Source organism: Callospermophilus lateralis, chromosome 1, assembly GCF_048772815.1.
Source record: "Callospermophilus lateralis isolate mCalLat2 chromosome 1, mCalLat2.hap1, whole genome shotgun sequence".
Classification (NCBI taxonomy): Eukaryota; Metazoa; Chordata; class Mammalia; order Rodentia; family Sciuridae; genus Callospermophilus; species Callospermophilus lateralis.
In genome coordinates, this window is record NC_135305.1 from 15,615,475 (window position 1) to 15,641,489 (window position 26,015).

Sequence of the window (26,015 nt, forward strand, 5' to 3'; positions counted from 1 at the left end):
CTAATCCTCCCATTCACATCACTGTCCTCTCCCAAGGCAGAATAAACTACCCCTTTATAGTGTTCTAGAACACTCTAGTGCTTTCTGAGCTGTTTTCTCTGCTCCCTTGGGGGATGAGGCTGTGGATCTTCTGGCATATGGGAGGTGTGTAAACATTTGTCACATTGCACTGAATAATAATGAGGAAGACAGAATGGAGCACACTCCTCACACAGCTAAGAATGACTTCACAGCCTCCCAAATTAAAAGAGGCCCTGAGGTCATAAAGTGTGTGACATGCAGCCTGGACAAGACTGAGAACAGTGTGTCTGTGTGCATATGCGGTTTCCATCCTCGCTCCTACACACCACCACCTGCCACACTAGAGCAAGTACATCTCTGTGGTAGCCCCAGCCGACTGTACCCCTCTGCTTCCCCCACCCTAAGCTATGACCCTAGAACAAATGGCAGTGGACCCCTCTGGACATCAGTCATCTCTTTATTCCATTAGTGACCATACAACAGCACCACGGCACAGCAGGGGCCCAGCCTGAGGACCCCGGGGAGGCAAAGAGGGCAGGTGCAGGAGCCTCAGGGCCCTGGGCTGGCCAAGGTGACAGGGAGAACTCGCCTGCCTCCTCCCCCAGCTACCTGGAGAGAAGCCACCAGGGAGGGGCCACCGTCTGTGCCAGCCCCCAGCCTTCCCCAGAGTACCAGGGCTGCAGCAAGGAGGGAATGTTCCAGATGGGGCCAGTGAAGGGCTTGTGACAGGACTAAGGACAGGCCACTGAGAAGGGGCTGTGTTGTGTGCGTGTGCATGTGCATGTGTGCGTGTGTAAGGTGGAGAGATGGCTACTCTACTTAGCATACCGGGTTAACTGCTGAGCCACAGGACCTGCCTGGGGACAACGGAAACCAGATCCAGGGGCCGAGAGGGTGGAGCCTGAGGGGTGGAAGGCAGAGACTGCCCTCTCTACTGCGGCCGCTGGGAGGAGGCAGGTGGCTCCCACTCGAGGCAGGTCTTGGAGCCGTCGCCTCCCCTGGCCCTGGGTAGAGGGGCCGCCTCTGTCCTGACCGTCCTCAAGTATAGGCCATCTTGCTGCACACCCAGGGCCGGGTCATCAGACACTCGGTGGACACCAGCCTGGTGGGCTCCACGAAGACACACTCCCCTGGGCCAGAGATGGTAAACCTGTGGCCAGAGAAGAAACGAGCACTCACAATTGGCCCATGAAGCCCGTCTCCAGTGGCAGAGAGGCCCCACAGCCCGCCTGCCCACTCCATCACTGGGAGCATCTTCCAGGACAGCCAGCCCAGACCACCTGTCAAACCTGGCCTCCCACTGTCTCGCCACCCTGGGCTCTGGCCACCCAAGGCTTCCCGGGCACTGCTGGCCTCACCCTGCCCTTCCCCATCTTGCTTCCACGTCCTTCCAGGGTCAGCTCCATGTCCTGTGCTCCAAAGTCCCCAGCTCAGGACCACCCTCCACCCTCCCTGCCTGCACCCCAGAGCAGCACTCCTCAGAGCCTCAGGGGATTGTGTCTATCACCACTAATGCCTGAGCTTCCAGCTTCTGTACAGCAGGGGCTGTGCAGCTCTCATCTTGGGTCCCGAAGGTGCCTGGTGTCTAGCCCACGGCAAGAGCTCAGCAGAGGCAGGATGAATTAAACTCTCCTCACAGGTCAGGGGCAGATCTGGACAACCCCAGTAATATCAGACTGCTGAACTATAACACAGGAATTTACTGACGCCGTGAGTGGACCTGTGCATGTCAAGAGAACCTCATTTGTCCACCCAGATTTCTGATCCCTGGCATCTGGGCTCCCACAAGAGAGGACATCAAAAGAGCCCAGAGGATGAGGTCCTTGCCAGGTACTCAGCCCTTCTGTGTCCCCAGCCTTTAGGGGTTTCCCAAGCTCTGAGTTGAGAAATGAAGAGGCACTGAGGACCAAGACGGGGTGATGCTGAAAAGCACAGGGGTCAAGAGGGAGCGAAGGGGAAGGCTGTCCCCAAGCCCCGCACCCTTGAAGGTTGCCGGAACTGTTGTGCCCTAAGCCAGCTCCGGGGGGGAGGATGGCTCATCACCAGCTCTGGCTCCCAGGAGGGTCTGAGGGCCTCTCTACCCTTCTGCATTAGCTCCTGTCCTGGGACCCTCAGATGCCATCATCATCAGGTTAGCAGCTGTGCACACTGCAGAGTCTAGACTAGGAGCCCAGGTTCCCATTACCCTCCATGTCCTCCCCACGTGTCCCTGAGCCCAGACTGGTCCCCCACGTATCTACACTATCACCACCCTGTTACCACCCCACGCTGCCACCATCATCCCACATCAGCCAGCGTGCGTGGCACCACACCCCTAGGTCCACACTACGTGGGCCACACCCGTCGACCCACGGCTGCACACGCTGCCACCATGGGAAGGCCTGAGCCTGAGACTCTGCCGTCAGAGTAACTGCCGTCAGATGCCCTTTCTTCCACAGTGAGCGCATGCGCAACAGGCTGTGGCCCAGAACTGGGATTCCGCCTCCCACCCTACCTTGTGGCAGGGTGCGGTCATATGACTAAGTTCTGGCCCAAGGAGGAGGTCCAGGGCACGCCTACCCTTCCCACTCCCCCTGTGGCTGAACAGGGTGGGCCGAGCCATACTGAGGGGCGTGCCACGGGCGGGGCACAGACATTGAGGCTGGCCAGACGCCCGAAGCTCTGATGGCCTTGTGGACAGGGTCACCAGATGAGGCTGGACCGCAGGGAAGGAGAAGGGTAGCGGTTTTCATGGACGGTCTCGGCCCGGGACTCTATCTCTAGCTCCCAGGAAACACTGTGACTTTCTCACAAGGTGGGATCTGGGGCTTAGGGCGTCCCCGTTAAGCTCCCTGGTCTTCTAGAAGATGAAGTCCCAGCTCACGTGTCGGGGTCAAAGGGGTCCCCGTTGACCCAGTGGAATTCATCGCCAACTCTGCGCAGGCCAATCCAGGGCTCCCTCCGCGTGAACTTGAACATAAATTCCTGCAAAAGGAGAAGGAAAGCTGGGCGTCAGGTGCAGTCTCCCGGCTGGGGCTCGCCCTGCGACAAACCTGGGCCGAGAAACCCTGGCTCCTGTACGGGTCCTGCAGGGGCATCAGCCAGGGTTGGGGAGCTCCCGGCTGCAGGGCACGTGCCGGCAGTGCCCGAGGGGCCAGGAAGCGCATGCCTGACCCCGTGGTCCAGAACCCCAGGCCACCAAGAAGTTCACGGGTTCTGTTTCTTCCGTGTTCCTACTGATGAAGCTGTTGGGGTGTTAAGTTAAGAGCTTGTCCTGACTTGGAGCAGTAGATTGGCGGTGCGTTTTTACATTTCCCAAGTGTCTGTCATTGTGATTCTTGTGCTTTATGATACTGAGTTTAGCTCAACCAACCAGCTCAACCATTCAGAGTAAGTAGCCTTGACAGTGGGGGTGGGACCTGTTCAGATCCCGGTGATTCTCGCCTGCATCCCTGTGGCTGTGCAGTGTCTGGGTGGCCTGGGGACAGTCAGAGGACACTGTGCGCTTGGGTGTTGGTCTCCCCTTACAGCCAGGTTGGGGCCCTGGGGTCCCTCCCTTTGACCCCACAGCACTCACCAGCTCCTTCTGGCTCTGAATGACGGCCAGCGCGGCCTCGTGGGTGTGGCAGTACTGTCTGCCCGTGTTCCAGTCCCTCGGCTCCTCCGAGAAGAAGTAGCACTTTCTTCCATAGAGCAGCCAGTCCTCGGGACAGGGTGCCTCGCACTTGATACAGCCCTTGGAAGCTGCAGGGCAGAGGGCGGGTTGGCACATGCCATCATACCTGGCCACCACCTGACCCCTAGGAAGCCCACTTCACTGCCCACCCCTCCACCTTGATTTTGGAACCCTTCAGAGACACCCTGGATGTCACAGTGCCTGGAGGTGACAGGTCAGTGGCTCAAAGTATAAGAAGAGGATCTGGGGAAGGTGGCCAGCGCATTACCCCCAGGGGTGGTGACATCAGCTTAGCCCCTGGGTAGGCTCTCCTCTCTCCCAGTTCCCAGAAGCACAGAATCCCAGAAACTCAGCCTGGGAAAAGACCCAGAAGCGCCTCTCCTCTCTCTGCAGCCAGCATAGGACCATCTGCAGGATGGTTTCCTTAACCCCACTTTCCTTAACCCCTCAGCCCCTCATTATCTAGCAAAGCAGTTGTGTCCACCCCTGACCTACTAGAAAGTTTTTTTTTTTTATTTTTTAGAGTGAGAGAGAGAGAGAGAGAATTTTTTTAATATTTACTTTTTAGTTTTCGGTGGACACAACATCTTTGTTTGTATGTGGTGCTGAGGATCGAACCCGGGCCGCACGCATGCCAGGTCAGCGCTCTACCCCTTGAGCCACATCCCCAGCCCCGAAAGTTCTTTTTAAATACTGAGCCTAGGCCTGCCCTCCTGTGACCTAAACCTAGGACCTACAAGTCCAGGCTCTGCCCTCTGGGGTGACCAAAAGAGACCATTCCATCTTCTCCTGCTTGAAGGGGACATCATCCTCCCCTGCATCTGGCTCTCATAGATGCCCTCTCCTCCCAGCAGGACAGCTCCTCACCCCACCTGAACTGCAGTGTCCCCACATCACCACTGAAACCTGCCACCAGGACACAGGAGTACAGTGGCCTCACCAGTTTCCAGTTACCATGCCCTGCATCTGCAGAGGCCTCAGTGAGTGGACCCTGCAGATGAGCACTTTTCTGGGAAGGAAGCTTAGTGTCCCCATCAAACTAGCAGAGGGCCTCCTTGCTAGATTGTTTGGGGAGCACCTGTTTCCAAGTCAGGCCACCCAGTGTTCAAAACGTGTATATCACCTTTAAAATCCAATCCAAAAACTTATATTTACTTCTTCCCCTTTATTACATTCATCATTTGAGTTCATAAAGGTAAATTTTAATCTTAATATTTTACCCCCAGGGGCCACAGCCATGTGGACACTGACTAATTGGTGGCCCTCCCTGGGTCTGCCTGTTCAATGAGTTGCAAGTCCACTTAGGAGCGAGGGCCTGAGGTGCTATCTTTCAATCATTCCCCTCAGAATCTGCTGAGAGACTCTGGTGCTTCACGGAAATCATCCTATGTGATGGCCACACAGTGTCCTGACCCCCCACCCAGCAACAGGATAAAAAGGAAAGGTTTAATTTGCAGTAATTATTCTAGGTAAATCCAAGCTGTTGCTGGTGACCACTGTATCTATTCCTAATGCTCTCGACCCTTCTCCTATTGTGTAATATATAGGGGAGGATTTGGCAGGGATGGAAATCATTGGTGGACCTTTCCCCGTTTTAAGGAGTCTATCCCTGGTCTTACAGCACTTCCCAAAAATTAAAGACAGGAGCACGGAAATCACTCCTGCATACCCTACAGAAGCCACAACACATTTGACTTCAAACCCTCAAGAATAGCCAAATTCAGGGCTGGGGCTGGGGCTCAGTAGAGTGCTTGCCTAGCACATGTGAGGCACTGGGTTCAATCCTGGGCAATACATAAAAATAAATAAGTAAAATAAAAATATTGTGTCCAACTACAACTAAAAAAATGTTTAAATAAAAATTTAAAATATAGTCAAATTCCCTGCTCACAGAACCTCACCCACTCTTTTTTTTATTTCTTTGACCTTTTCAGTCCTACAGGACACTCCATGTTTCTCAGGCTTCTCCCCCTTAGAATGTTCTCTTCCCTCGATGGGGTCCAGTATGTACCACCCTAAAACACTTGAGCTTAAGAATCATTCTGTACTGGAGGTAACTACAGATTAACAGGTACAGAAAGAGTTCTCTGCCCTCCACTGCCTAAAAGCAGGGCATACATTTCCCTTGTGAAAGGTTCTCTCTCACTTCTCTCTCCCCCACCCTTTCTCTCTCTCCCTCTCTCTCTCTCTCTCTCTCTCTCTCTCACACACACACAAAAAAAAAAAAAAAAAAAAAAAAACACATACACCTCCCATCCCAAGCCAGGGAGAAAAGTACAACTCATATCATCAAATACCGAGATGAGGTTACACACAGAGACCTTACAAAAATAACCTTCATTTTCTATTAGTTCTCCCATAATTTCCACTTCGCCATAATTTATCATCCCTTTAAGTTCAAATTCCTTTATTCTGTGAAAAGGATATATAAGCCTCTGAGTCTAACCACTTCTTGAAGTTTCGTTCCTTGAACTTCCGGGCATGGAAATATTACAAAAAAGCTTATCTTTCCTCCTGTTAATCTGTTGTTGCATGTCCCCAGGTACTGAACATAACAGAGTAGAAGGAAACTTTTTCCCTCCCAAACATTCTCTGCCTCTTGGACTCTAGGAAATTCCTATTAATTCTTCATGGTCCAGCACCGTTTCCTGCTCTGGAAAGCTATGGGCAGCAGACCTCTCACTGCTGCACTTAGCCCTGGACAGATGTCAGACTGTCATGCTCATCTCTCTCTCTCTCTCTCTCTCTCTCTCTCTCTCTCTCTCTCTCTCTCTCTCTCTTTTCCTAGCACCTAGTCGAGGGTCTAACATGAAACAAGGCTCAACAAATGTTATTGAATGAATGTGACATATAAAGTCCCTTACATATATCACAAGCATCTCCTCCAGGATCACTGCCTGCCTACACTACCCCACATTTGCTCAGAGTTCTCGGAGCATTGATACAATAATACCTAAGTAACATCTCTACCTCCCACACCTGGCTGAGTAAAGAGGACACGCGCAGCCCACGCGTGCAGTCTTAGCCAACACTGTACGGTTGATCTGCTTTGTCCCCTCGCCCCAGAATTCCCGGCGTCAGGACCCTCTCTACCTATGTGGAGTAGAGCCGAATTACAGGCGCTCTGACATGCGTGCTTACCCAGGATGCTCATCACCACCAGGATGGCGAACAGAAGGACCGCGATGGCCCCCAGCAGAAGCCGCGTGGTGGTGTCTGAGGAGGAGAGAAAGGAGTCAAGACCCACCACCCGCCCAACACCAACCCCCCAGCAGGCCCGGGGCCTGACAGAATCGGAGGGCAACGCCAGCAGCCCGGGCCCTGAGCAGCACCAAGTGATTCCCACGCCCCCAGACTGAGGGCCACTGACCCAGTCCCACCCACCATTCCCCCGCTCAAAGGCCCTGCCGGGCTCCCCGCTGCCCACACTCCTGCCGCAGCCAGAGCTTCCCAAACTTGAATCTTCTGCTGCTTCTCTCCCCTGACCCAGATCTCAGCCAAACAGGCTCCTCACAAAACCCCCAGGCCCTCAGAGTCTGCAGTGGCGTCTCTGCCCCTGAGATCCTCCTCCTCCTCCCCTGCACGGGGAACCCTGCCACCATCTGCGCTCTCCCTGATGCACTAGGTTCTCTTTTTCTGTTATTGTTATCGCTTACCATTTTTATGTAGTTTTTGTAGTTAACAAAGAAACCTTTTAGGCTTTAGACATGCATTTTTTAAAATATTTTTAGTTGTAGATGTGTTGAAGGATGTGTCAGAAGTTTATTCTGTTTAGTCAAAAGGCTCTTTAAATCTGGGTTGAGTCCTTCAGTCCCAGGAAATTTTCTTTAATTATGTCATTGATGATTTCCTCTCCTCCATTTTTCATTCCTTCCTGGAGATCATATTATTCAAATGTTGGATCTCTTGGACTGGCTCTCCAGTGTCTCCTTTTCCCCCACCCTTATTCTCTATCTCTTTACCTTTTGTTCTATTTCCTGGAAGATCTTCTCAACTCATCTTCCTACTCTTCTACTGAACTTTTCGTTTTGGTGATTGTATGTTTGATTTTCAAGGATTTTTTTTGTTCTGTTGGTGTTGTTCTGTGACTATCCCCTCTGAAGACATCCTACTTTTCTATTTTAATGAGGCAGTAGTTTCACTTATCTCTTGTCTGAAGCTATTACTGATAGTTGGTGTGGGGGGCGGGGTTCAATCTCTGTTTCTTCCAAATTGATAATTCCTTGCTCATTTGTAATTTCCTACAATGGCTGAGATCCTTGGCTATTTATTCATGATCAAGATAGAAAGACTGAGTTCCCTGAAGCCTCAGAGTCTCTGCAGGGTCTTGGTAACTGTGGGATGGGCAGAGGGATCTGGCTGGGCTGACCCTCAGGAATAACTGCCAAGCTCCTGGGAATTTTCCTCTTGAGTGGGTCAGAGTTCCTGGAGACGCCTCCTGTTTTCTGTCCTAGAGGGTGTAGGCTTGGCTGGGGATCCTCCCAAGGAGGCGGGAGCCTGTCCCCAGCACCTTGCTGTTCTCAGTGTGGCAGTTCTGTTCAGAGGGCCTCTTTCTTGAGAGATTCTACCTTGGGTTCCTACCAGGGCTGGGGAGAGGCCGTGTGAATGGGACTGAACTCCTCCTCAAAGCCGTGGTCCACCAGTCCTATTCTCAGCCCCATCTGCCTCCACAGCCCCTTCCCTGAGCCCTGGGGCCCTCACATGGGACTCAGGGGGTCCCCTGCTTTCTGGGCCTTCTCAACTGGGCTGGCATTAGTCACACCCATCTGCCCCCAAGCTCCCAGTTGTGTTGCCCTGGTCTTCTCTCCTGTCCTTGCTGAGTGTGGCCTTTAAATGTCCCTTTGCTGTTGCATTAAGGGCTTCTAGGGGGAAGGAGCAGGAGTAAGGTGTTCAGCTGCCATCTGGACGAGCGGGCAAGGCTTCGGGCTCCTCCAAGGCTCTCCACAGGCCTCCAGCAGGAGTGAGGGTGGGGGCTCTGGCAGAGGCCCCACCTGCCCTGGAGGACAAGGCTCTTTAGTCTCTGCCTCACTGTCCTCTCCTCGGTGATGAGTGGCACAGGCTGCGTCCCTTGGGGCTGCGGGATGTCATTGTGGTGAGCACCCTGATTCATCCTTGGTCTCCCCTCTTTCTCTGATGTGGGGACTGGAGCCCCCACACACTAAGGGTGAGAATGCGGCATCCGACACCACCTTGCCTGGGTTCAGATCCACTGTGTTCCTCTCTGGATGTGTGCGCAAGGCAAAGTTACTCAGCCTCTATTTTGCTTCTCTCCGTCTTTAAAATGAGGTCACGAGGGCGCCTGCCTCTTGGGATCATACATAAAGTCAGTGAGCAGTCAGCTCCCCAGGCTCCACCTCTGTGGATTCAACCAACTACAGACTGAAATACTCATTCAGAAAAAAAATCACCTCTGTACTGACTATGGACAGGCCTTAGTTTCTTGTCATCACTCCCTAACCATATAGTGCAACTATCTTACACAATCTAGAGACGACTTAAAACCCACAGGACGAGGTCTTCAGGTTCTGTGCAAATACTGCACCATTTCACAAAAGGGACTTGGATTTGGGCATCCCAGGGGCTTCATAGAACCAAGCCGCTATGGATACCAAAGGACAGCCATACAATGCTTAGTGCTGTGCCTGGCTTGGTACACTCTAGGTCACTGTGATCCATTGCCATCCCTACGATGTGATGATCAGTCCTGGGCTTCTTTGGGGTAAGGACGGAATCCTTTTTTGTGTGTGGTGCTGGCAGTTGAACCCAGGGCCTTGTGTGTGTGAGGCAAGCCCTCTCCCAACTGAGCAGTTTCCCCAGTCCAGGATCACATCCTTACCAAGTCCAAGTCCAAGTCCAAGTCCTCCTTGGATTCCCTAAAATAGGACTTGGTCATTACCTTGCATGTTCCAGAGCAACACCACTGGGACTCAGAAAACACGAGGGGACGTAGCTACACTGAATGACAAGACCCCAGGTCAGCCTTAAATCCAGCCTAGTGGGTGGGAACTTGGCGGGACAGGGGGGTGTGCGCATGCATCTCCACCATACCAGGATTGGGGGGCCTCTTCACTCCTATAGGGGGCTAGCTCTGCACCACTGCACTATGAGTAGGGAGGACACACAGCAGCCCCAACACACTGTTTACTGTCCGCTCTCCCCAAGGACACCAGTGTGGCTGGACACACTGTGTGGGTTTTCTCATTATATTGGTTTTCTGGGGCTGCCTTAGCAAAATATACAGTCTGGGGCTTCAAAACATCAGTGCACACTCTCATAGTTCTGGGAGCCATAAGCTAAAAGTTGGGGTGTCTCTGTGACCATGCTCCCTCTGAAATCTGTAGAGAATCCTCCCTTGCCTCATCCTAGCTCCTGGTGGTTTGCCCAAAGTCCTCAAACTCCTTGGCCTGCAGCTGCATCCATACAGCCTCTGTCTTTGAGGTCACATGGGCTCCCCCTGTGCGTCTCTGACTTCTCTAAGGACACAGGTCATGTTGGATTAGGGCCCACCCAACTCCAGTCTGACCTTAATTAATACATAGTCTGCCAGGACTATATTTCCATACAAGGTCACACTCCAAGTGTGGGGCTTGGGACCTCAACGTCTCTCTTCTGGTGGGAACTCAATTCAATGTCTAATTCAGAAATCATTCCTACTCTGCACTAGAGCACTATGCACTGAGCTGGAGCTCACGGGTCTGTTCAGGTTTCCGACTGTGTAGGATTTAGCCTAATATTAGAAGGAACCGCTGAAAAAATCTGGCTCCTCGACTCAGACCACGCTCCCATCATCCTCACGCCTGCATCTCAAAAAAGGCCCAAGGCTGACGTCTCTAAGCCACCAGGGTGCAGCCTGGCCAGAAAAATCTTGCATATTAAAAACTATCAAATATGGAGCTTGGTAATTTTTTAAGAGGTTTTGCTAAATGTATCTATGTGGTTTTGACCAGGAAGTTGTGGGTTTAGGCCTCATCGAGAAACTTTCAACATTAAAAATTCAGAATTGGTGCGCACTGAAAAATCCATAGCCTGAGTTATGCAGAATCACTGTGTCCCCTCTCCCTCACCCCAGGCCACTTTGCCCCCAATGCCAGAAATATCTCCACCCCTCCTGGTGTTTCCAGAATCCAGGCAGGAGCTCTGGGTCACCTTGTCCAGCGTCTCGCTTGAGCTGCGGTGGAAGGCGAGGGCTGTATCCACTGGGAGAGCAGCCTGGACCCAGGGCACTTTGTCTGCTTTTCTATTTGTAAAACTGAGAGTTCGTCTATGGAGTCTTCAAGATCAGGGCTCCCACCTTGGCTTTCTGGCTGAAGCAGCTCTATAATTCACTTAATCCTTGAGGAGGAAAAGCAGCATGCCCTGGAGTGGCAGGTTTGTCTGAGGAGCAAGGGGAACAGCGCCATGTGCCCAGCAAGCGCAATTTGATTATCTCCAATTAGCCTCTCCGCGCCTGAGTCCTCGGTCACATAGGACAGGGTAAGAGCTTCCACGTCAGAGGCAAACCCCACGGGAGTTTCCTGTGTACCAAGGTCTGTCCTTGGGCAGGACACTTAGACTCTCAGTCTCCATGTCCTCACCTATAAAATAGAGACAGTGCCCACCAACACCCCTCAAGGGCAGAGGGAAGGATTAAATGTGGTGATTATTTCAAAGCCCCAGGACAGGGTCCAGCACACAGCAGGTACTTAATAAACATTTGGCCCACAGTAATTGCAGAGCACAGGTGCCTCTGGGGGGCTCGGCCTGGCCAAATCAAGAAACTCCCCTTAGCCAGGTGCAGTGACACATGCCTATAATCCCAGTGACACAGGAGGCTGAGGCAGGAGGATCACAAGTTTGAGGCCAGCCCCGGCAACTTAGCAAGACCCTGTTTCAAAAAAATAAAAGGGGCTGGGGAAGTAGCTCAGTGGTAGAGCACCCTTGGGTTCAATTCCTAAAACAAAACAAAACAAAGAGTCTCCTCTTTCTCTCCAAACATACATTTAGCTGAGCAGAGTCTACAAAACCCCTGGGTCCCACATCCCAACCATAGTGTGTCCCTATGTGAACTACAGCAGACTCAAAGTTGGCAGACTAGTGTCAAAGGATTTCAGATGACAGCAGGTCACCCACATTCCCTGGGTTCTCCCATTGAGGGTGCCACATCCAGGAAGCTGGGGACAGGGTTCATTGTAACAGAACCACACTCAGCAGATGAGGAAAACGAGGCTCAAATAAGTTTGAAAACCAAAAGCCTGCCAGCCCGTGGTGATGGAAGTGCCTGGCTCTAGATTTCTGGACAGAGGGCTCTTTGTACCTCACCACTCCGTCTCTGCCCCTGTCCAGGGTCTCTGTGAGGGCGGGATGTGCATAACGGTGCCTGGACATTGCAGACAGGATGAGGGACTGTAGAAAACAGTGGAAAGGCCAGCGCTGGGCCAACATGGCTGACCCCTGGAGAGGACAGCCCTACCCTGCCAGCCACCCCTTCTGACAGGAGAAGGGGAGTACCCAAGAAACACCCAGGAGACCTTCAGGGGACCAGCAGAGAGGGGTCCCTGGCAGGGACTCAGATTCCAGACCTAGAAGTCCTGTAGAGAGAGGCAATAGGATGAGATATGGAACACCCAAGTGCCCCGGCTCCCAAGGATGGAACTGCTCCAGGGTGCACCCTGGGAGGTCTGGGGACACAGGCATGAGTCACAGACAAGGCCAGTAGGGAAATGGGCCAGGACAGCCAAGAGAAGGCTGCACCAATGGTAGATGCCAAGCACAGGAGTGGCCGGGACCCCAGCCCACAGACAACCTCTGCCCAGGGTGCCGTCTCTCCTTCAGTGACCTGCCGGGTTCAGCCCCCAGAGTGGGCAGTAGGCAGCACAAGGGGCCAGCATCAGGGTCAGGGTGGGAAGCGCAATGGGAATCAGCCAGCAGGAGGCGCTAAAAGAGGCCACACCACCCCTGAAATTACCACACCCAATGGGGGTTGGGGTTAAGGCTAGGCAGGTGGAACCTTCAGAGATGCTTACAAGAGGATGAACCAAGAAATACGGAGAAGGGAAGAAGCAACTTCAAGAAAACCCAGCCGGGCACAGTGGTGCACACCTGTGATCCCAGCGGCTGGGGAGGCTGAGGCAGGAGGACCACAAGTTCAAAGCCAGCCTTAGCAACTTAGCAAGGCACTAAGCAACTCAGTGAGGCCCTGTCTCTAAAGAAAATACAAAACAGGGCTGGGGATGTGCTCGGTGGCTAAGCATCCCTGGGTTCAATCCCAGTACAAAAGAAATACCTTGGGTGGGAGGGAAGCTTGGGTCACAGGGCCAATCCAACAACCAGGAGACCCATGTCAAAGAGTGATACCATCATTCTACCCAGCCCTTCCCAGTCCAGTGCGCCCCTGTACTGGCCTTCCCACTTGGGCACATGACACCTTTGCTCCTTTGTCCCTAACCACCATCAGGCTTCCCCTCCAGGTCTGCATGGCCCTCCACAGAGAGTCCCCGGGCCCTGCCCATAGCCTTCCACATGCACTCGTAGCTCAGCAGCCCCACAACCTGCCTGTGCACAGTGCTGGCTCTATCCCCACTCACCACAGCCCCTCCCTGCTCACCTCAAACCTGGCTGGGTCCCACCCTCAGGGCCACCTGCAGTCTTCCAAAAGGAAACCCACCAGGGCAACCCCTCAACCACTGCTTCAGAACCAAAGCCAAACTCCTTGGCAAGACCTAGCAGCCCTTCCCACCTGGCCCTTCAGGGTCCTCACCTCACTGGCCAGGGTCCAAGTTCTGGGGCTCAGTTCTCCACACCCGGCTAGCTCCTGCCACCAGCCCCTGAACTTGCCACTCCTTAAACCCAGTGCCCCCTTCCCTGTCCTCTCCAGACCCTCTAAGAGGTCACCTATGCCAGGGAACCCTCCTTTTCCGACTCACCCTTCCTGGTTCATGCTGCCCAGTTCCTCCTTGGCCCTTGGACTAGGGGTATCAGGAGCACCCTGAGAGGGATCTGGAGGGCCAGACCTCCCTCCTGCCAACTGCAGCATCTCCAGCGGCAGCCAACACAAGTTTCCTAAAAGAACTCATGAACTTGACGTCCATGACCCACTTGGTTACTACCCTCTGGCCAGCCAGGGGTCACTCCCTGAGCCCCTCTGACTGGAAGAGGGGGTGGGACCTGCGACCTTGAAATGAAGCGTCTCTAGAGACCCTTCCTCACAGGGCCCCACTACCACCAGCGCCCCCTCCCACCCCCCAGAGCTTCTGGCTCTGCCCACGACAGCTTCACTACTCCAGAGCCAGGCCACTGTCCCAAGAGGTCGGTCAGGAGCGGGCTGGACAGTATGGGACCTCCCCGCGCGGGAGGGAAGAAGGCTCAGAGCACAAGGCTTGCTCCCAAGGTCAAGGAGTGAATTGGCAGGGGCGCGGGGGCCAGGCTGTGGACGGAGCGGGTCCCCAGCGGCCCCCTCCCGCTCCACTGCCCCTACCTGCCCTGCCAGGAACAATCCCGGGGACTCCTGTCACCCGCGGGAATCCAGGCTGCGCTCCCTGCCCTCCCCTCCGCGGTGCCAAGGTGACTGCAGGGTCCCGGTCCGGGTGGAGGGCTGCGCTTACCCTCCAAGGCCGCCTTCCAGCTGGTGCTGCCCTCGTAGCCCGAGCCTGAGCGGCGCAGCAGCGCCTCGGGGCCGCGGCCCTCGGCCTCGGCGGGCGAGCGCGGCCTGGGGGCGGCGGGGGCGGGCGCGGGGCGCGCGGCGGGCGGCGGCGGCCGGGTCCGCGCCGGGGGCTCACGGACCGGCTCCGGGGCGGGCTCCATGCCGCGCCGCGCCCGCGCTCCTGCCCCGGGGTGCGGGCCGCAGCCGCACGCGCACTCGGCGCTCCGCGCACCCTGCGGGCCCCCCAGGCCGGCTCGGCGGGGCGAGGGCTGAGCGGGCTCCCCGCGCCCGAGCCGCTGCGCCGGTCGCCGCCGCCGCCGCCGTGCGCGCCGCGCCTCCCCGGCCCCGCCGCAGCCTGCGCAGAGCCGGCGGGGGAGGAGCGAGGGGGCGCGGGAGCCGCGGTCGCACCAGGTGGCCGCAGGGAGGAGGCGCCGGGAGCCGGGACAGCCGCGTCCCCAGCCCCGCCACCCGCTCCCTGGGCAGGAGGCCGGATGCCGCAGAGCAGAGCCGGCGCGCTGTCCCCGGCCAGGAGACCCGGTGTAACCTAGCTCCACCTCCCCGCCTCTTGATTGTCATCTAAAAACGGGAATGAACTTTCCGGGATAGTGTCGTGGGCCACAAGGAAGATGAGGGCTTTCTTCTGGGCCGCCCTGAATGCCAAGCAGAGGGGGCCCTGTGACGTGACCCCCCAGATTCTTGATGATTGAGAGAAACTTGGGTCTCCTGAGCACCAACAGTCAGGGTGAGGCGACAGCGGGAGCAACACCGTAGGTTCAGTTAGCATTTATTGAGCACTTACTAAGCTGAGAGACTTCCACAACATCCCCAATGTAGGTGGAATTGGAACTAAAGTAGTCATGGGCGTTTCTTAAGGTCCTCCATGACTGACTCCCAGGTCAAGGTCACCTCCATGGCCTGCTGTGGCCTCTGCTCTTTTCTGGACAGACCTAGGTCATCTCAGTCTCTGCCTCAGCCCATGACCCTGAACCTCTTACCTCCCCAGTCCCAATTTTACCTGGGTCTGTATTGTTCACTAAGCCTACTCCCCCTTCCCTGCTCCCTGCAGCAACCTGGAACCAACTCTTAGGAATTTTTCCTTTAAAATTTTAGTTGACTGTTTTCTCTCCATTCCTCCAGCTACCAGCCAAAGCAAAGCCAGTCCTGACTCTTGTCTGCTCACAGTAGCTGCCTCTTACCTGGAATCCCAAACTCCACTCTTGCTCCCTCCCATCCAGCCCCTGGCCTCTCAGCATAACAGGAGCTCCCTAAAATGCAAATCTCACTGTTCCTTCAGACCTCCTTTTCTCGGGGTTAAGCCCACCTTGTTCAAGACTGCAAGTGTATCATGGTCGAAGACCTGCTGCAGTGTCAGGCCTGTCTTCTCCCACCCTGCTCTGCTGGCCCCAGACACAGCCAACTACGTCTCCTTCCTCCAGACCTTGGAATATTCTCTCCCCTCTGCCTAGAACACCCTTCCTTCTTGGTCCTCTAACCCTCCCTGTGGCCCCCTTGTGTCCACATTTGTCTACCTGATTCTGCATATTCTTCAGATTGCACATTTTCAAGATACTGCATTCATTTAGATTTGGTTCAGTAGGCTATGAAAGAAACCTCAGTAGCAGTGGCCTAAACTAGAAAGACACGTAAAAGAAGGCTGGAGGTGGTCAGCCCAGAGCTAGATTGAGAGCTCTAAGGTCATCAGGGATGCAGGCTCCTTCTCTCTGCTATTTACATGGTGTCCAAAGTATGTAGCATCCATCTTCAAGATTTCCTCATGGTCACAATAGGAACACTGTAGTGGACCAGACTGTAGGAAGAGGAAAGGATCCATGGGGAAAGGGCATAAATTCTTGTTGAATCAGTCTCCTTTAAAGAGCTTTTCTGGAAACCCCAATGACTTCCACTTACTTCCCAATGACCACTTCTTTCTTCATGGAAATCCAAAGAGTATGGTGTAGCTGAAGCAACTACCAGCCTCAATAAGGCATGAGTTCTGTTGGGAAGAAGAGGACATTAGATCACATGCGCAGGCAGTCCGTGTGTCCCCACCCACCCACTTTTTCTCTCTGTTGTCATTACTTGTTCCCCAACCAGTTGGTCATCTGTGTGTGGCAGGGAATGCGCTTAGGGCAGTACCTCTTTGAACACCAGGATAAGGTTTCAAACTTCGTCATATAGGCACAAGGAAACATTGAAGATATTGACCAGAGAAAGGTCATGATCATAATTTTAGCAAAATTCACCTCCGTAACCGATGCCAGGTGCCTTGGCTGCAGGTGGCTCAGTGAAGAGGCTGTTGCAATAAAGAGTTGAGATCAAAAGAATCCCTGGGGCAAATTAGCAAAGCAAATTAGCAGAGCACCACAGTGGGCTGACCTCGGAGGCATCCAGCATCCATCAAAGGCAGGGACTAAGCCCCCAGAGTCCCCATGAAACCCCCACCCCACCCCGTGGGCTGCCCTGCTCCCCTCCCAAGGCTTCCTGGGGCTCCTTCCCCAAAACTCCTTGCACCCAAGTCCTTATGTCAGGGTCTGAGGAAAACCGAACTAAGACAGGGACCCTGAGGGTGCCTTAATTAGAGACCCATGAAGGGGCTGCTGCAGTCCTGGAAGAGATGTTCACAGTAACAGACACAGCAGGGCTGAGGACACCACCTGGCCTCCTGCCTCCAGGCCCTGGGAGATACGGGGCTTAACACTCCCCCTCCAAGACGGTGGAGGCTAGGGCTGCCCCCCCCCCAGGACCGGCAGGGGCAGCTGCTTGTTGGCAGGGGATCGGTTCCATCCCACGGGGAGTAGCAGGTGCTAGCCCTCCACTATCCAATCCCCCAGATCCAGAGATTGCTGCTCTGAACACCTGAAGTCCCCAGGGAAGACGCTCATCAGTGCCCCACATGGTAGGACCGTCACACATTGATCAGGGTTCTCGAGCAGAATTGGGGTGAGCTTAAGATACAGAGGTCTGGGGCTACTTCAGACCCACCCTGACCAGCACCCCTCTCTGTCCCCGGGTCAGGGCTTTTGTTGTTTCCTAACCAATTGTCTGTCCCTATTTCTAGATGGCTTTGTCCCAGGGAACCCTACGTCCCCCTGTATTTCAGGATATTGACTCAACTTCTTTTCCTGGAGTCATGTAATCGGTAAGAATCCTGATGCACAGACACAAATGGTGGGGCATTCCACTAAATTGCAACTTCAGGTCACCACCCCACTGGGGTGAAAGGAAACTCCGTCTCAACTTTTTAAAAATGTTTTTTCATTGAGCTAGAATTGACGTACTATGCAATTTATCACTTTCAAGTCTACAAGTCAGTGTCCTTAATGCATTCCCAGTGGTGTGCCACCACCATCACTGATTCTGGAACATTCTTGCAGTCTTGAAAGGAAGCCTCATATGCATCACGCAGTCGCTGTCCCCTGGCCTTCCCCCAGGCCCTGGCCACACACTCTGCTTTCCATCTTCTAGAATTTCCTGTCAATGGACTCCTACAACCTGTGGTCTCTGACTGGCTTCTCGGATGGCTCCGGGTCATCCAGGTCATTGCCTCTCTCAGTCCTTCATTTCCTTCCTTCTCAGCCAGTGTCAAGGGCCTGTCATTCTTCCAAGTTGCTTCTGAATCCCCAAGGCTATGAGGGAAGGCCAGCCATGTCCCGGCTGTCATCGGGACATGTTCAACTGTTCCTGATTCCCAGCTTTCTCAAGACATGGGGTTTTGCTGGTGGTAGAACCAGAGTCCTTGCTCTCCTGGCCACCCTGCCACTCGGTGGCTGGTGGGCTGTACTCCCTCCCATGGATCCAGTCCTTTCCGTCCTTGGAGATTTGGATTTGGCAAATCTGTGGCCTCCAGGGTCCAGTAAACACCAACATTCCAGAAATGCTCAGAGCCCAAGGGAAAAGACAAAGGATCAGGTTTCACCAGCAAACTCTGGCAGGCAGCAGGATAATCTACCGAAATAAAAGTTTTATTTGTCTCTGTTTATTTATTATCAGCAATTTCACAGGCTGTGTACCTCCTTGCTTAAAATAATTTAAAATTTAATTTAAAATTTTTTTTTCAGTACAAAGAATTGAACCCAGGGTCTTGTGCATGCTAGACAAGTGTTCTGCCACTGAGAAGTGCTCTGTTCCCTGCCCTTCTCATTTTATGTTGAGATAGGGTCTCAATAAGTTGCTGAGGCTGGCCTCAAACTTGTGATCCTCCTGCCTCCGCCTCCCCAGTAGCCAGGAGTACAGGTTCATGCCCAGCTCACCTAAAAGGTTTTGGTGGTGCAGCCTGAGAATGAGCCGGATCATTACTAAAAATCTAAGGCTGCCAAAGGGACTATGGGGGAGTCCTAGAGAGGGAGGGGAAGGGAGAGAGTCTTAGAGGAGAGGCGAGTGGGAAGGGTCGGGAGGTCTGGGGGCTCCTCAAGTAGCAAGGCCCACCCACCACTCTGTGACAGTTTCTTGGAGGGGGCCAGTGGTGACCTGAAGTTGCAATTTAGTTGATTTAAAAGAAGAAAAGTGAATGCCCCACCATTTGTCTGTGCATCAGGATTCTTACCGATTACATGACTCCAGGAAAAGAAGTTGAGTCAATATCCTGAAATACAGGGGGACGTAGGGTTCCCTGGGACAAAGCCATCTAGAGATAGGGACAGACAATTGGTTAGGAAACAACAAAAGCCCTGACCCGGGGACAGAGAGGGGTGCTGGTCAGGGTGGGTCTGAAGTAGCCCCGGACCTCTGTATCTTAAGCTCACCCCAATTCTGCTCGAGAACCCTGATCAATGTGTGACGGTCCTACCATGTGGGGCACTGATGAGGGTCCTATAGAGGACCCTCCACTCAGGCCACAGGGCCCTTTCCAAGTGGGTGCCGCGCTCCTCTGGCACCAAGCCCTTCCCAGTTTTCCAAATGATCTGGGCAGCTGAGTTGCTACGGGAAACATCACAATTTTTAATGCCAATGAATGATTCGTATTTTGAATATAAAACACTGCATAAAGAAAAAAATACCTGCAGGATCGACTCAGCCCGGGGCTTCCTGTTCACAATTTCTGATTTAAGCAATACATTTAATGTCGGGGTGTCAGGGACCCTATATCGTACAAATGTCACAAGCCCTCTAGGAAAATGGTCACTGCAGACCCTGAAGACAAATCCCTCCTAATCAGGAAGGGCCTCGCTTTCTCCTATCTGGAAAAGAACTCCCTTCCTCACTGTTGATTATGTGAGCACAAGTTGCAGGGGTCGTGGTGATGAGGAGGTGGGACCGGGAGGACATACAGAGGAACACCTGCACATGGTGAGGACCTAGCTGTACATAGGTGCAGGTGCCCTGGACTGGAGAAGCCACGTCCTCTTCCTCCAGGGTGGGCACACATCAGAAGCCAGCGAGGCCCCCTAGGATCTGCCCCAGGCCACCCCTGCCTTCTCCACACTTCCGTGGAATGCCAAGGAGGTCAGGGTCAGGAACAGACCAGTCACAACAACAACACACAATAAGAAATTCCCCAGTGTCCATAAGTTAACCAAGCAAATCTGGCAGAACCTAGACAAGAAGAATACGAAGCATGGGTAGCAGAAGATGTTTCATGACTTGGTTGTGTGGGTGCACTCTCCTGTACAGGGTCTGTTTGGGGTTGTTAACAATCATATCCTCCACGGTTGGGAGAATGGAGAGCTCTTAGACACAGGGCACAAAGTTTCACTTAGAAGAAAAGGAAATATTCTGAGATCTATTGCATAGCATAGTGACTATGGTCTGTTTGATTTGGGGTTTGTTTATTTTTTGGTTTTGGTACTGGGACTTGATCCCAGGGGCCCTGTACTACTTAGCTACATCCCCAGCCCTTGTTATTTTTTATTTCAAAACAGGGTCTCTAAGTTGCCCAGGCTGTTCTCAGACTTGCAATCCTCCTGCCTCAGCCTCCCGAGTTTCTGAGATTAGGCACATGCCACAGAATCTGGCTGTGATTACAGTCAATAATAATGTATTATGTATTTCAAAATTACTAACAGCATAAGTTTCACCACAAAAAAAAAATAAGCATTTGAATTGATGGACATGCTAATTAGCTTGATCATTTCACATTGTGTATGGATGTTTATGTATATTTCATAACATCTCTTTGTACCCCATAAATATATATGTCTATCATCTGTCAATTTATAATTTTAAAAAGCTTTTTAGAGCCAGGCATGATAATGCAGGCCTGTGTCCTAGCAACTTAGGAAGCTGAAGAAGATGGATCTCAAGTTTAAGGTCAGCCCGGGCAACTTAGGGAGGCTCTGTCTCAAAATAAAATAAAAAGGGTTGGGGATGTAGCTCAGTGGTACGGTGTTTGCCTAGCACAGGTGAGACCCTGGGTTCAATCCCAGTAAAGCAAAAAAATAATTTTTCTAAAATAATCAAAGAAACATTGTTTGACTCCACCACTCCACCTGGGGCCATAGGGTCTTCAAAGTCCTCCTTTCCTGGGTTGAGGCAGACACTGTTCTCTTTAGGGAACAGGAAATGCATCCTTTGGTCGGGGAAATGCCTCTCCACTGGGACAAGCCCTCGCCCCTGGAGAGTTTTCCAGACTGTGGCTCTCATGGGCCGGAACAAATCTCCCTCGTATGAGGACCGTGCCTCTGTTCTGTCCTTCTCTGCCACAGACTCCCTGTGATGTGACTTTCCCCAGTTCATTCCTGCCACCCTCCTCCCAGGCCAGGTGATGACGCACAATCCTCACGCTTTGCAGAACCCTGACCCACGGCCTCCACGTGCGACCTAAGTAGTGCACACGAATAGACTGTCCGGGGTGGAAAGTGGGGGACAGCCGAAAGACCAGCCCAGGAGGTCTTCAGATCCAGAGCCAGCTCTGATGTCACCCATTATATTGCGGCCCAGGGAACGAGCCTGGGTTCTGTGGGTTCCTGGCCGTGAGCACATGGCGAGGATTTGAAGCAGCAGATAATTTTGCAAGGTCAAAGCTTTCCCTCAGCAGCTCCAGAGGTCGTTCTCCAGAAGGAGGAGCGTCCCTGGGAGTCAAAGGATGTGGGAGTGAGGAGAGGCCTCCAGAGGGGAGGAGCACCGTCGAGGAGCACTCCCGCCTGCACCTGGTGTCAGAGGCACCACCCCAGGCACCCCGCTTCCCCTGGGGCACGGGGCCTGGAGATCCCCAGCGGGGTAGCAAGCCCCAGCCTTTGTAGACCAGATGCCACTTTCTCTCACAGCCCTTTTCCCTTAGGATTTCAGGAGCTTCCGGGGTACTTGCTTCTAGTCAACACCATGCAACAGCGACAAGGTCTGGGCAAGGGGACGGTCTTTGATTCTAGGACCCATCCTGGAAATTCCCATTTTTTGCAATAGGCTTCAGCACTCTGTCCAACTCCGGTACGTAACCGTAGTGGTCTCCAGGGCACTGGTGAGAAGCGCTTAGAAGAAAGCAGACAGAATCAGCCATCACAGAGCACCCAGCACTGGATGGGAGACGTCAGTGTGACCCAGATGGCCCAGGTCACACGGATAGCACTGACACCTGCTAACTTTGTCACTGGCTTCATCACGGTTTATCTTTTTAACTCCCCCCGTGCCTTCATTCCTCAACTTTAAAACAGCACCTACTCCACAGGGTGTTGAAAGAAGTCGATGGATTCTCACTAATATGTAGAACACGGCATAACAAAATGCTGGTCACTATTATTCCCCAAGCTTCCACCTTGCCTCCCCCTCTTTTGATACTGGAGGTTTGATTTGATCCATGGGCGCTTAACCACTGAGCCACATCCCCAGCCCTTTTTATTTTTTTATTTAGAGACAGGGCCTCTCTAACTTGAGACTGGCCTTGAACTTGGGTTCCTCCTGCTTCAGCCTCCAGTTGCCAGAGTTAGCTGGCCTGTGTACCACCATGCCCGCTGGCCTTATCGCTTGCTCTGCCTTCGCCTCCCCTCTTTGCTCACAGTAACTTCAGCTTGCTGCAGATAACTCAGCTTTCCTGACACGGCCTCCCCTAGGGTTCAGTCACATTGGCTTGCAGGCCAAAGACAGAAAGGGCCTCTCTTAATAAAGCCGAGTTCTTCCTTCTGTGCGGGCCTTTTGTAAACTTTGGTAGAATCCACCTGGCATGAAATTCACCACCTCAGCCCTTTCTAAATGCACCGTTCAGTGGTGTTGAGCACATTCCCTGTACGACCAGCACTACCACCCGTCTCCGGAACTCTCACCTTGCAAAACTGGAGCTCTGCACCCATTAAGCATGTCCCTAGCTCCCAGCCCTGGCACCCACCGTTCTACTTTCTGTCTCAAGGAAGCTGACTACTCTACATTCTACCTGTATGTAAATGGAGTGACAGAGCCTCTGTCCTTCTGTGATCACCTTATTTCACTGACAATAATGTCCTCGGGGTTCACGTAGCATGTGTCAGAATGCCGTTTAGGTTTGTTTCTTTTGTGTGGGACTTTATGTAAAATGGCAAGAAGATAAGTCCCCATTAGGTAAACATCTTGCCTGAGAGGCAGCAATTTAATCAGTTCTCTCAGCACCATGTGTCATGCATGAACCACCCACTTGCTAGTCAAGAGTAGAAGGTCTTCATCTTGCCTTGACTCAGCTAATTCTATATTTTCAGGCCAATTGTAATCCCCCATTCTTTTTTTTGGTGTGTGGGGGCGTTACTGGAAGTTGAACTCAGGGGCACTCCATCACTGAGCCACATCCCCAGCCCTATTTTATATTTTATTTAGAGACAGGGTCTCACTGAGTTGCTTAGTGCCTCACTTTTGCTGAGGCTGGCTTTGAATTCGAGATCCTCCTGCCTCAGCCTCCTGAACTGCTGGGATTACAGGTGTGCACCACTGTGCCTGGGCCCCATTCTGTTTTTCTTTCTTTCTTTCTTTCTTTCTTTCTTTCTTTCTTTCTTTCTTTTTAAATGTAGATGGATACAATACCTTTATTTTATTTATTTATTTATTTTTATATAGTGCTGAGGATCAAAACCAGGGCCTCACATAGACTAGGCAAGTGCTCTACATCTGAGCCCCAGCCCCAGCCCTGGTCCCCATCCTTGGTGCCACCTTCTGTTCTTTGGATGCTTTCCAGAGTAAGCAACAGAAGCCCCGCCCACATTAGCTCAGCCGAGAATCATCTTGACTCCTGTAACTGAGGGTTCCTGGTGGAGAGCTGGAGAGAGGGAGGCTCGGCCTGCCCCAGCCAGACTCCAGCTCTCCTCAGGAGCACCAGCTCCCTCCCCAGGCTGCCTGGTCCTCTGTGCTGGCTCCATTGTCAGGCTCCACCCAGTAGAGACAGGGTCTCCTACCTCACTGAGGCTGGCCTTGAACTTGCGATCCTCCTGGCTCAGCCTCTACAGTTGCTAGAATTGCAGGCACATACCACTGCAGCCGGCTCACAAAATGTATTCCATACTCTACTGACAGTGGAGACACAATTATTGTACAGGTCTACTTTCCCAACATCATAAAGTCTTAAGTTGAAACATCCTCAGTAAACAGTTATCTGTACACAGTGGAATAGTACAACTGGTTTTGAAAACAAGGCCCATGTGTATGTACGGACTGGGAACAATCCTCAAGATAAAATAAGTTAGAAGGAAAGAGGGTGCAGAAGCGTGTGTACTACGTGTGCCCAGTTTGTGATGTGCATGTGTGTTTGGTCATGTGCTCCTATAGGCTTGGAGACATGGAGTGGAATGAAGACTCATTTATTTTTGTTTTCTATTCTTCTAAATGTTTGATAGCGTACCTGTGCATTTTCATGAAATTAAATAACCAAAACCCACTTAAAAGCTTCATTGAAAATATCTAGGTTAGAATTTTTGCCTCACAGAAGATGGAGAAGACCATTAGGTGCCCAGCATCTGTGACCTGGAAGAGATTTTGACAGGGGGCAAAGGGCCTGTGGTAGCAAGGCCCAGGGGTCCGGAGCTGTGTCTGCAGACACAAAGCAGTCGCCCACCATGATTGTTTGGGACAAGAGACAACTTCCGTGGGAAACGGGAACTTGGGGCTCAACTGGGGGAAAGCTCAAGGCTGAGGATTTTTTTCCTTTTCTGGAAACAGAGAGAGGGCCAACCTCTGGGTGGGCCTGGATTGGAGTCCTTGGAGGACCTCAGAGCAGCTATAAGCCCAGTTAGGTCCTTCTTGGCCTAGTCCCAAAGCTGTCTCAGAAGATCTTGATACCACATGGCCATTAACATCACTCCCTGTTCGTTATTGACGGGAGGTGATTAATGTTTGTGCCTAGCTATTGCATGGCAGTTCCTGCAATATCCTGAGACCTGTCGGATGAACTCCTTGGCACTGTGCTGGCTTCAGGATGGCACTGCTCCTGCAGGCTAAGCCATCATAGGTGCTGTTGGGTCTCAGGGCACCTGCCTGCAACTTTACCCCGCTGGCTCAGCTCTGATCTGTCAACCAGGAACTTCAGGCCACCTTCTCAGATACCCCATTCCCCAAAGTTTCATGAAAACCAAGTCGGCAGGGCTCAAAGATTCCCTCTTGCTTTGACAAATTCGTTCAGCAATTGCTGAGTATCAACTACCCACCATGCCACGTGCTGGGAATACAGAGGCGAAGGAAACCCCAGTTCCAATCATAGCTGGGTCTCCTGGTGGATTCTTCTTTCCTTTAAAAGTTCTTGACTGTCAGAGCACGTAGGTCTCTTGTCACAAGGGCAGCTGCCCTGGGGACCCACTGTATGAATGAGAGGGGACCTATTGTTACATTTCCAAAACCTGCAGTCAAAAAAAGCTAGTTCTCACCAGGCCTGGTGACATATGCAGCTTGGGAATCCCAGCAGCTTGGGAAGCTGAAGCAGGAGGATCACAAGTTCAAAGCCAGCCTCAGTGACTTAGTGAGGCCCTAAGCAATTTAACAAGATCCTCTCTCAAAATAAGGACTGGGGATGAGGCTCAGTGGTCAAGTGCTCCTGGGTTCAATCTCTGGTATCAAAAGAGACAGAGAAGGAGAAGAAAAGCTAGTCCTCACCAAAAGATCGACTTTGGGAGGAGAACAATGCCTTCAGTAATGATCCTGCCAGAAACCACCGCCAATGCATTAGCCCTCTCCCTGGAGGGAAACAGGAACCCGCCAGTGACAGTAAACAACTCACATCAGGGAGGACAAAACCCAAATCTAATAGGATGGGTTTTTTCTAAGACAACAGAAATAAACACAGATTTTCTTATTATGAAACTAATACATAAATAGGTTGCTTTCATGTAAACACATAAATTTTAAAAATTGCTTTGCTTTAGAATTTAGGATGTTACTTAGGTGCTTCTGAGCACTTTTTAATATATGTAAATAAATACAAAATATTTTTACAAAAGTGGGATTATTCAATACACTCTGCAACTTCCTTCTCGCGTCATTTCACGTAGCTCTGTCACATGTCTTAACGTGGAATTTCACAGTAAGAAGTTATCCCAACTAGCATTACTTCATTATTCTCCTGTTGGAGGACATTTAAATTGTTTCTGATTTTTCTCTAGTATCCAATGCTGTGGTAAATATCCTGGCACAACTTTTGTGCCCTTGTGGAAGTGTTTCTGTGGAAAAAATTGCTAGAAGTGAAAGAGGTTCTCTGAAATGTTCTCTGAAATGCTTGAACTTGATTTTGAGGTGAAGAACTCGGTAGAAGCCAACCTTCTGCAGACCGAGAGGCGTAAATAATACACACAATCAATTATTCATGGTAGACTGCCTAAGGGCACACTTCTTGCCGCTGGGCTGCCT

The 26,015-nt window shown here is 52.3% G+C and overlaps 1 protein-coding gene across 1 annotated transcript; it reads right to left on the reverse strand.

The window, feature by feature from the left end:
* Positions 1-460: 460 nt before the first annotated feature.
* Clec2l (C-type lectin domain family 2 member L) lies at positions 461-14,851 on the reverse strand. The gene is made up of 5 exons (XM_076832736.2): positions 14,257-14,851; positions 6,818-6,892; positions 3,578-3,744; positions 2,885-2,985; positions 461-1,171 (listed from the first exon to the last, which is right to left on the reverse strand). The coding sequence occupies exons 1-5, from the start codon at positions 14,453-14,455 to the stop codon at positions 1,060-1,062; spliced, it is 654 nt and encodes a 217-aa protein (XP_076688851.1). The 5' UTR covers positions 14,456-14,851; the 3' UTR covers positions 461-1,059.
* Between the last annotated feature and the right edge of the window lie 11,164 nt (positions 14,852-26,015).

Excerpts from the sequence above, each read along its gene's own strand:
- Clec2l (XM_076832736.2), bottom strand. The coding sequence starts at position 14,455 with ATGGAGCCCGCCCCGGAGCCGGTCCGTGAGCCCCCGGCGCGGACCCGG. Across the intron at positions 6,893-14,256 it reads CTGGAAGGCGGCCTTGGAGG|ACACCACCACGCGGCTTCTG; the intron begins GTAAGCGCAGCC and ends TCTCCTCCTCAG. Across the intron at positions 1,172-2,884 it reads GACCCCTTTGACCCCGACAC|GTTTACCATCTCTGGCCCAG; the intron begins GTGAGCTGGGAC and ends CTCTGGCCACAG.